Source organism: Pleurodeles waltl, chromosome 2_1 (assembly GCF_031143425.1).
Source record: "Pleurodeles waltl isolate 20211129_DDA chromosome 2_1, aPleWal1.hap1.20221129, whole genome shotgun sequence".
NCBI lineage: Eukaryota > Metazoa > Chordata > Amphibia > Caudata > Salamandridae > Pleurodeles > Pleurodeles waltl.
This window is the reverse complement of record NC_090438.1, coordinates 93,487,539-93,499,184: the sequence shown is the minus strand read 5'-3', so window position 1 is coordinate 93,499,184 and position 11,646 is coordinate 93,487,539. Positions and strand designations below refer to the sequence as shown.

At 43.0% G+C, this 11,646-nt stretch overlaps 1 protein-coding gene across 4 annotated transcripts in view; it reads right to left on the bottom strand.

The window, feature by feature from the left end:
- Positions 1-251: 251 nt before the first annotated feature.
- Positions 252-11,646, bottom strand: part of AMER1 (APC membrane recruitment protein 1) — a 47,455-nt gene continuing 36,060 nt past the window's right edge. For 3 of the 4 annotated variants that reach the window (XM_069210570.1, XM_069210587.1, XM_069210598.1), the window contains exon 2: positions 252-4,763. In XM_069210570.1, coding sequence (XP_069066671.1) covers positions 1,194-4,661 — 3,468 coding nt within the window. In that variant the 5' untranslated portion in view covers positions 4,662-4,763 and the 3' untranslated portion in view covers positions 252-1,193. Of the gene's footprint in view, positions 4,764-8,352; positions 8,469-11,646 lie in introns of all 4 variants that reach the window. The other variant, XM_069210578.1, reaches the window with a different exon arrangement.

The window sequence follows — 11,646 nt, the reverse complement described above, 5'->3', positions numbered from 1 at the left end:
TACTGGTAAGCAAATTGGCATCTTTGCCCCTAAGCACTCAACCTTTTCATGACAGTGAATGGGTAACCGTGTACAAACTGTCCAGTGGTTGAGCTGCCGGCAAACAGGTCCATACTCCTGCGTTCTGCACAAGTAACTAATCCAGTCCCATTTCAGCATTTGACGAGAATCTCAAGAAAACAACAACAAAGGTCTGTGGGCCTGTCTTAAAAGGAGGGCTGTCTCTGAAGAGCACATACTCGCAATCAAAGTTATGGAAAAAAAAAAATTTATTGACAAACAATTCCTTCCATTCAGCACCAAAATGTACACAGTTACAAAGGCGTACGCGGTCACCTCGATATGTATTGTGGCATTGTTACAATATTGTGTTCCTGCAAAAATCTCCATGTACACTACATACTTTAATAAAATAAAATACAAAAAAAAAAAAAAAATCAAGTGACACCGTTGTCTTTGGTGATTGGTATAAAACAGTGAAAAGAAGAACAGTGAAAAGAAGAACAGTGAAAAGAAGAACAGTGAAAAGAAGAACAGTGAAAAGTTATGCACACCACTTCATGTGCTCTAGTGTTTTATGCTTCAGTGGTAGGGCCACCTCTTCTTACTTAGCTGCATTCAATTGGCCAAAAGAAAGAAAAACAAAATATACAATTTAAAAAAACATTCAACTACAGAGCCTAATTTAGGCTGCTTATCAACCTCCAGTATTCTAAATAAAAGAATACCTTGCTCATACGAAAATAATGAAACTTCCTTCCAAAGAAAATTGACTCGACCTGCTACAATGTATCTACAGCTATCAGCTGAAATAGCTTAACGCGTACATCAACTTTCAAGTGCAGCAGAACCAGGGCGACCCAGGGGCGTTCTAGATGTGATCATGTTTGACTGGCGTAACTTGGCAGTATATAAAAGACCAGCATGACCCATCACCTGGATACCTGTGCACCCGCGAGCCTTGCACGTGGCGGTGCGGGTAGCTACGCTGTAGTGCTCGCGCTACTTGTGGAAGCCTACACCGCTAGTGCCGCTTCGACTGAGTGTTTACATGTATACCTGCAATATAAAAAAAAATTACAATCCCCATACATTATGGCTAAGCGCACTACAGGAAAGGCAAAATAAATCTATTTAGACACATTTTCCTACATTGCTAGGAACATTGTTTTTGCTGCCGAAAGCAAGGTCTGCTAGACTCCTTCTGCGCTGCCAAAAGTAAAAGAAAGCATTTGGTTGGTGTGGTAATCGCTGCAGTCATCGGTCCAGCAAGCAGGCATAGGTTTAACTTGCTCTATTCTGCCTTTCTGCAGCACTTTTTGAGGGCTTTCGTAGCGCTCAGCGAAATTTGCAGAGTGTTTTAAGGTTTCAGTGTCATTTGGGTTAAACTGAGGCGTTCCTTGGGTGATGCCTATAGGTTTACATTTTGTTACATTGTCAGAAGACTGAGGGAAGCAAAACCGAGGAGCATCTCCTTTTTGCCCCTCCCAATGCAACCCAAGGTCAAGCTTCTTTTGAATCTGACCTGCATATTGCTGGTAAGAGCTAGAAACCTCGGGGGACTGCCTGCCATTTCTCAAGAGAGGTAAATTGGATGGCCTCACCATCTGTCTAGGGCTCTGGTTACTAGCCGCTCTGTTCTCCGGCCTTCCCTGAAAAACCCTTCTGTCCAGCCTCTGCGGATCGCTTTCACATGGCACAGATGTATGCGAGTCACTACTCCAAACAGAAGCGCCACCATTTTCAACCGTATCCCATCTCTCTTCAGCCTCTGGAGAAAGATCATCATTGTAGTGTAGTGACCTCAGCCACTTGGCAGCTGCTTCTCCACCTTCTGCATAAAACGGTGGGGCCCTTTCCCTGCTGCTACTGAACTCAGAGGAAGTCAGAACAACTTTTTTGACAACCTTTTTTACTGGAAGTTCACACGACCTAAGGCCATTTCTTGACAGGCGCAAGTTGGCAAGCTCGAATTCCAAGCTTTCCGTGTCAAGTGACCGACTTCGCCGGTTATGAGACAAAGGCGCTGGCATCGAAGAGCCAAGTCTATAGAGGCTGAGATGACGGGGAAGACTGGACACGCCCCAGTCGCAGGTTTGAAGGGTGCTTTGGGTGCCCATGTGAAACATTTGCTCGTCACATTCAGCAAAGGATTCTTTCTGCACAAAGTTGCTCTCAAAGTCTTCAAATGATGCATTGATCTCTTCCTCTGCGCTAATTTCAATCTGCTGATCAAATTCACCTTCACCTTCATTTTCAACATCAACAATGTCAAAGTTGACCATCGTTGGAAGAGAAGTGAGATTCTGAGTAAAAGAGGAACCAGAATCCGAACTCCCCAGGCTTTCCGAGAGACTAGAGAACAATGTACCATTGCTGGTGAAGTCCACTAGAGCTTGAGTAAAGCTCACTGCCTGCTCACAGTCCAAAATGTTGTTTGGGCTTGTGTCAAACATACCATCTTTAGGTTCTTTTGACAAGCCGCTTGCTGGGTCGGCTTTTCGGATATTCAGAAGCATCTCTGAACCATTATGGCCACTGGTGCCCAATACCACATCATCAGCATCCAAATCAAAGTTACAGCTACTTTTCTTTATTTGCACGTGGCCATTAGACAGCGTTCTTTGGTCAGAGTTTTCACTATAGAACCTACTCAAAGAAGGCAAGGATATCTCTTGAAAGTCTCTCCAGGTTGGATGCTCAATTCCAGAATCTGAAAAGGCATCATTAACACTAGTCCGGCTTGAATTTTGAGAGACCACCTGCTCGCTATTAAGGCACCTTTGTTTTCTGCCAAGTAAGGCAGCTGTTCTATTTTTACATTCAGCATTTTGTTTGGTAGAGTGTCCTTGATTTGCATATTCATTTTTCTTAAAAATGGGCGCCTTGTTCCGATCCCACAGCAGGATCTGCTTTTGAATTGCAGCTAATCTTTCTTCCTCTGTTTCCATTGTACCCATTTGCTGTCCAATAATTTGCATCACATTTAGATCACTTGGAAAGCTACTGTCTAGAAAATGGTCAAAAAGCTCTGGACAATATGCCTCATTTTTAAACAAGGATTTTCCTCCAAGAGGGGGACTCATGAGGCTATCATCTGCCTCATAAAATTCATAAAGTGCATCCCCGCTGTAGCTGTCTCTGGGAAGACGGTCCTTCTTGAAGTCATGGCTGAGGCTGTCTCCTGTGTCCTCATCCGGCCCTGGGGTGTTGGAATCATAATAACCTTCATCGCTATTGGGTGCAGAACCTTGGTGGTCACTCTGCGGTGTTAGATCTGCGGAGTCCACGACACCCGCTTCAACACTGAGGTGAGTAATCTCCATCTGAAGAGAAGGTGCAGGGTCCAAAACATCCTGTACCTTCAAATAACTTTCGTTAGGCCTCACGTCACGGCTCACGTCCCCTTCAACAGCCTTTTCCCACAAACGCTGCAGGTATTCGTCTCCCAGCTCATCTGGAGTTGCCATTTCTTCGCCGCCTCCTTGATAGGTTACAAGGCAAGAGCTCCTTTTAGTCAGTTCTCGACTCCGCTCTACTGAAACTGTGCTGTCGGCAATGCTGTCAATATCTTGGTCGGCTATGATGTCTCCACAACCAGTCAAGGAATCAAAACTTTTGAGAGACGAAACATCATCAAATAAGAGACTGATGTGTTCTGCAGAGTGTGTGGATACTGGTTCATTATCCAGGTCCGCAGAGTTAGTTTCTGGAATGCTACCATCATCAGATTTGGCACAAGCAGTGACTGCATCCAGGTTTACATTGTTACTATTGTTTGCTGTCACGTTTTCTTCAGTGTGCTTAGTTGCTAAGCACGCTTCTGCACCGACGTTTAATTCTAATGCTTTAGCAACATCATCAATGTCCGAGGGTTTCTTTATTTTGTTCAAAATATTTTTTTTGCTTGGACTTTCTATAAACGCTGCAATTTGGCCTTTCTCCTTAGCATTAGGAGCATTTATGTCCTGGTGAGCAGCTGGGTCGGTCCTCGGCTTTTTGTTTGCCTCATTTACGCCTACTGGCAACACATTCAGTTCAAGCCGGTCTTTGTCGGGATGATGGGCCTTGCTCTTTTTGTGTCGACGCATCCCACTGAAGAGTCCTTTTAGGCCTTTCTTGGCTTTGGGTAAAGACAACGTCTTCTCTTCTTTCTGTTTGGAGTCCAGACCCTCTGTGCTGGTCCATGACGAGGCTCTTGGGTGGCTTAAGTCAAGGCTGGCAGCAGCCTGGATTCCCAAGTGAGCACTTTGGGAGCTTGGGAGTGTCTTAGCGCCGTGATGCTCGTGCGGATTCGAAGCTTTCTCTCCATTGGAAATAGTCTCCAAAGGCCCTCTTTTCGACTGGGCGTAGCTGACGTCACTGATGCCGTCATGGGTCTTGCTCTTACACAGGCTCTTCTTCGAGGCTCCCTTTCCAGGGTTCTTAGTCCTACCACTGAAGAAGTTTGGAAGCGTGCAAATACTTTTGCGCACCCCAAAAAACTTGAACGACGTTTTCTTCTGCTTTCCTGGAAGCGGCTGTTCAGGTGGGACCTCGGCTTGCTGCACGGGCAGACCTGCTGCGTCACTCTCTTGAGCCTGGCTCCCGGGGACTTCACAGCACATGGGCTTTGTTTCAATTGTCGCCTGTCTGCCATCATTGCTGCAGCACGTTTCCATGGCAACAGACGAAGATGCAGGTGTGGTTAGCTGGCAACGCGAACTGCAGATCTGGGATTAGATTCCTCTTCAATCTGTGCAGATGGCATCATCACTACGGCTCTGAAGAAAAAAAGTGACAAAAAAAAAATTTAATGCTAGCCTCAAGATACAAGTCTTACAAATCTTCGACATGGGCGCATTTAACAGTTCTGTTTGCGGAAAATATCTGCACATTAGCAGCAGTAAGATTCTAATCTCCATGTCTCTTGTAAATGTTTAGTACCATCAACCACATTTTGAAGACTAGACGAAACAATACTGCACTGCGTAAGACTTGTTTAACTGGCACAGAGGTACACGACACGCCACCTGGATAAGAAAATCTAAACGCGTGTGGGATTAGAAACGAAAAGTCACTCTCCAGGCTATGGTGGTTCCAGGATCACACACGGATAAACTCTCTGCTTCAACTTGCTTTCATATATTTTCTGGCTAAATTCGGACACCGTTTCTTTGCCTTGCGGCCACCAACCCATGCCCAAGTGGATCAGAAACCGAAGCAAATACGAGATATTAGGGGACCCACACGCAACTCAAAGCCACAGGCACTAATATATCTGGAGGCGAGAACAACGGGGATAAGAGGCCTGGGCCTCACATACCCTGGACGCTAAATTGCAGGTTTCCAAAGCTGCTCTTTTTTACAACTGCTGTGTTTACACGTCTACATGAATATAACAATGTACACATTTTTAAACACCGTGTGTGTGTGTTGGGGGAGGGTGAGTTGTATACTTAGGGTCAGAACCGGAAATGCAAATTGCAAATGGTTGAGAGGTGTAGGGGGAGGGTAGATCGTGAGGTGCAATGGGAGACTGTGTGTGTAGGTGACTGTCACGGAAAAGTAGTCTTTGCAATGCTTTTTAATGTTCACATTCATCTTACTTAAACGTTGACCTTAAAAGAGTTTCTGGTGGCAATTTTAGGGACCAGCTGCAAAACTGGTGACCAGCAGAAGCTGGGAAGCGACGTGACCAGCTAACCCACAGAGATGTGATATTACCATTGAAAAACGCCGCTGTCATTGCTAGTTGTGTTCATAGCACTAAGGTTGCGATATCCAGCAGGGTGAGAAGACCATTCCTTTGGCCTGCGGCATCGGTCGCCCGCAGAGCATGTGTAGCCGTCAGAGAAACAGGTCACGTTGCAGCACGGTCAGAAATACTCTGCCAAAGCTTGAGCACAGGAACACACGGAGCAGGATAGAAATCAGTGAAAAAATACGACACCTTGTCATGCGAGTGGACACCCAACACGTTAGGCGTGTAATAAGAGTCTTGTGCAGTGTTCTCTCTGAGATCTGAAAGTGGACAAGGCGCCTGCATCTCACTGGCGGCCATCTTGAAGTGTAGTTCACGTTTTTATGACATCTGTTTAAGAGTAGGGAATATTTTTGCGGGGATGGAGAGAATAGTAGTTCCTGTGTTTTGAAAGTGCAGGACTGACCACCACTGCATGGAATAATATTCTGGTGTCAACGCTGACTACTTTGACTTGTCTCGTTTTCCTTTCTGCCACAACATAAAACCCACCTAAGGGCTATAGGTGCTATTCTATTTACTAGCTTTTCTTGTGTGCACATTGTGTGTCAAGCAATCCTTGGCCTCCAGTGTTTGTCAGTCAGGTGATCCTCCAATGGAGTGGCAGACTGGCTAAATCTAATTTAAGCATATGTGAAGGTGTCAGAAGAAGGTCGATATACTACAAAGCCAATTACTGGGAAGCACTGCTGGGGTGCAGCTGTTTTAAAAGAATTAAAACAAATATATCACCCCCTAGAAGGCTTTCACAATAGGCTGGTGATCAAACATTACAGGAAAAATGTGGGGCGAAAGGCACAGTCCAAGAAATATTTTAAATTTATTTCATATGTCGAAGGGAAAGTGAGATAAATACCGAGTATGCTGCTACCAAAGTGGGTTGGCTGTAGCCTGCGACTGAACACATTAATTCATCAACAGGTGCCTTGTGATCAAATGTTACTGAAAACTCAAAGAAGTTATAAGTAGCTCTATGGGGAGGATCGGATGTAATCATTCAGAAGACTATTTAGTACCGCTAGAAGCACAGAGCTGTCAGAGAAGTAAGTTCAGAAAGTCTGGAAAGAAATGGGTAGTGAAGTTAATATTCTTACCGTACTCAAGAGAAAAAGAAAGAACATGGATAAGGGAAGTCTTATCCTACCGGAGAATTATAAATGATGCTGCAGATCTGTTTCAGTCATTAAGAAAGTGCAAAGAACTACCCCGTGAATTACATTTGTAATTCGCTGAAAAGAGAAGAGACATTTTGTGAGAGTCTGTTTTGATGTGGGAAAAACAATAAGTTGTAGAGATATTATGAATTATGACGTGGAAGTAGAAGATGGGTTTGCCTTATGTTTGAGGGAAGGGGATCATTTGAGAAGGGAAAGAAGGGTTGCCTTGTGGTGATTTAAAAGTGGACGGGTGGATACCATCGTAGATGATTGCGCATGGTACACTATAAAAAGGTAAAAAGTTGTTTGACAAACCTTGGCCATGGAGGGATAAGTTCCAAACAGACACATCCTGGGCTTACTCAGGACACACAATTGTAAAGAATGATTACATTTGATCCAACTGGGAACTTAAAGGGAGAAGAACCTGCTGTGATAGGCAAGGCAACATTTGGGAGGCCACACCAAGAGAAGACCCAAGGCCAAATCCACTAACATATGTAGCAGGAAATACATGAAAAAGTTAATATACTGACTTGGAGAACAAGTTCCGGGAAATACTTAAAATAAGCATGGAAATGTTCTAAGGGCCCAAACACAAAATTATATTAAAACATGCCATTGCTGCGAGGCTACGCATGAGAAAGGAGATAGCGAAGGGAATTCAAGGAAGTGAGCTGAGTGCTACACATATCATAGAAACACACAAACACAAAAGGGTGCGTGAACTCCTAACAGAAGAATCTGCAATGGTAGACTTACCTACTGCTTTACAAATATGATTAAATATTAAGAGAAGACTCCACACCCACATTTAATGGTAGCATGCTTCATCATAGGTGCCTTCCCCTCATTAAGGCATGTAAATACCACTCACATGGGTTCAAACACTAGTTGGGAAATTGTTATATAGTTTTTCTTCTGAATAACTGCATTGATTCATTTTCTGCTAACACCTACTATGAGTATGCTCTGAAGCAGTGGTTCCCAACCTTTTGACTTCCTTGGACCCCATTTTATCATTATTGGAACCCAGGGACGCCCACTGAATCATTATTGGAATCAAGGGACCCCCACAGTGAGTCATTGCTGGAAGCGGAGACCCCAGGCCTAAACATGATTAATGATTTGAAGCGCAAAAAAAAATACACAAAAAAAATGCACAAGCATTCAAACACATCACAAATGATATTACATTTTATTTAGTTTGCAAACAAATATAAATAAAAAATCATGTTAATATGAAGGTTGGATCCTTTCTAAATTCAATTGAATCCACACATCGTCCATACTATATTCTGTGTGATGCGCCCGCACTGCTCCCACAAATCAATCTGAGGATACCAATTTAATTTCAAGTTCCTTGACATTTACCGTACATTTTAAAATGTTCAATTGTACATTTAGCAACTTTATTTATATACACTTTATTAATCTGTTAATATTGTTTACTTTTTGAAGCAGTTGCAGATTCCCTGAGGAGTCTTCGCGACCCCCCGGGGTCCCCAGCACAGGTTGGGAACCGCTGCTCTTAAGGTGTCTTCTTTTATTCAGAGGGTACCCATGTCCTGGTTTAAAAATAGTAATTTAGTGTGTGTTTCGAAACCAATGGTTCATACATCCAATCAGTAATCGTAGTTGCCTACATATTTCAGCCGGTTCTAACCAGCCTGAATTGGTCCCCAGATTTCTACTGGTCTATCAAATCCCAGTTTATATCCTTCAGACTATGGAAAGCATGCACTTTTAAGCAGAAGCATAAGGATCTAATATTAGTTGTTTAGCATGTAAAAATTGAAGAAGATCCAGAGTACGAAATACATTTGATTAACACATGCTTACATACTTAAATAACCTGTTAGTGATCACTGCAAAAAAAAAAAAAACACACACATTCAGGTGGGTTCCTAAGTAGAATTACATATATAGTGTACACTGTGCACAGTTTGTAAATCACAGAACACATACATGTTTGCACATGGCTATACATGCCAATATACATGTACAGCAGATGGATTCTATCATGTGCGCACCCGCTGGTGACCCAATGTATCAAATTTTTTTTTTTTGGCACAGAAGGAGTGGGCACTTCCTTGTGGTCAAACTTCTAAGAAAATAAAATTAGGAGGCAGGTGTTAGATTGTTATCCATTATGAACTCTTCTCTCAAGCACTTGTGATCAGGGTCAGATCATACATCCCTTGATTCCACTGATCACTGGACAGACAAACACAAGATCACAGAAGGGCAATACAAATAAGAAAATTGTCAGATCTGGCCTTAAAGACGACACTCTTGCTTGCAGGGAGAACGCAAGTTGGCCAAAATTTCTCTCACTCCCTGATTAAGTGTACATACATAAAGATATGTTAGAACCTACTGAGTGCTCAGCCTGGCTTTCTCCTGTTGATATACCTAAAATGTTCTGACTATGCGTTTTAATACTTTTTCTAAGGTGTCACTGCTTGAATGAAGGTGTCTGCATCAAAAGTGTGCAATTACCAAATCTGCATAAGAGATGCTTGATAGTTTCAGGGACTACAGCATTTCTTTCAATTGACCTGAATACCGCTTGCAACCAGATCAAATTGGCACACGAGTTAAAACACCTTATGGTCTTTATCAAGCCAAAGGCGATGCAGCAATATAAAATGATGCCTTGTGGATCTGGCAGTACAGTTGTTATATTTCAAAGGCTGATGAGCAAAGTCTTTTAGGGGATCAATGGAGAAAAAACCTTCGGAGACAACCTTTTGTCAAAATAAGGTGGCGCATGGCATTAATTTGAGGTACTTATTGACAACATCACAAAAGGAGACCCTTACTATCAGAAGTAGTAAATTCCAAGTTTGGCAAAGAGTAAGGCACAAAGTCTCGAAGTGAGAAATTTGACCAAGGCGAACATGTCAAACCAACTGTGTCTGCACCCAGGCTAGAGACAAAAGTACAACTTATTTCTAGGATTTACAGACGTTTCCTCAAAGTTTATTGAGAACAATAAATTGCTTATGAAGCTGCTTCGCCAGCTGATGAAAGTTTTTTTTTTTTTTTTGTGGGAACAGGGACCAGAAAATCGTTTTGAAATGATAAAGGAGGGACTTGTTGCACCCTTTGTAGTGGGGAAAAGCAACATGGCTGTTCTGGAAGTTAGTGGTTGTGATCTGGGAGCAGTTTTGAGAAGGATACGAATGAGGAATGGATAGTTGTGAATGAATCTTTAGCACTGCAGCCAGCATGAACAAATATTCAGTGACTGGGCAAGAACATGGGCACTTCCACGTGTATCTGAAAGGACCACATACTGTTGTCTTATGCTTTCAATCCTTTGTTGCATGATGGAGAATGTGCCGAGAACACAGACTGGAGAGACAGGTGGGTTATTGGGGATACTACTAGGGCTAGAAGGGTCTGTATAAAAGTTGACTGAGTATAATGTGAGGTAGCCGTTTAAGTATGTTTTCGCAGAAGTAAGAGGGTTTAAGAAATGGTCACTTGGGATTTGAAGGAGCACTTGGTCAGAGGGTGACCGGAAGAGAGGCATCTCATAGGTGATTGCAGAGCTTAGGGAAAAGTTAAAGAGGAGTTGATGCTGACCAGAAATATTATGTTCAGAGGGAATAAGATCATACCTTTGGAAAGGTTGCAAAAAGACTTTGGCATTGTCCCAGGAGGGACATCTGGCAATAAAAGAAGAAGCAGGGAATATTTCTGCTGGCCTTTTATTGATGCGATCTGGACTAATAGGTGAGACATTTTTGTAGAAGCAGAAAAAGTAACAGACGGTCAAGCTGTGCAGTGTCACAGCAAGCTTGGTTAACAAACCGGATTGTCTTCTGAGAACATGGGCAACAGATATAATGGGACTTTTTTCGGTACTGCCCTAAAGATAATCTTTTTGTAATTGTATTGATTATTCTTCCTAAATGGCCCAAAGTGCACAGGGTTGGTAGTGTCACCACGGATATTGTAAATGCTTTTCTTAAGATGCATTTTACCAAGAAGCTCTTCCAAATGGGATTGTATCTGAGAACAGACAACAGTTCACGTCAACTAAGATGCAAGACTTCTTGAAAGATGGCAGCAGAAAACACTTCTCGCAGGTGCGTACCATACCAAGGCTAACTGCCAAGTGAGGCGCTTTAACAGGCTAGTCAAAGAGTTGCTCCAGTTGGCTGCGAAACCAGGGTTTTGGTTTATAGGGAAAACACCAAATACGGGAGTAGGGAAGTCACTGTTCAAGATGCTGCAGGGAACTAATCGGTGTTTGGTAAATAGTCATAAAAGTTTGAATACGGTATGTGAGAATGAAAAGATGTAGAAAAAAGGTAAAACTTACCAAAAACAACAAGCATTTGCAATGCAACAGGTCTCGCATTTCTCAGAGTTAGAGATATTAGCAGTTGTAAACTCCCAATTGGACTTTTCCTGCCTTATTAAATGGAAAAAAGAGCGCGATCGCGCTGCTACAATTTACTTGTAGTGAAGCCTAATCAGCAAAAGTGCAATTATCTACGTAACTGGCAAAAGTGCAATTAACTATGTAACAGGGTCGATGTCATGCAAAGCGCTCGACTTCTGCCCAGCGAGATCACGCTGCTAAAAAAAGAGAAAAAGTAGTCCACAAACCGGATGGAAAACAGCGACCCTCTTACGTTTTCAGTACTTGGTCGCTGCGCTCGAGGAGGGCTAACCACCAGAAAAGGCATGACGTATGCATGCCTTCCACTAACGAAAGCAAGCAGCTTT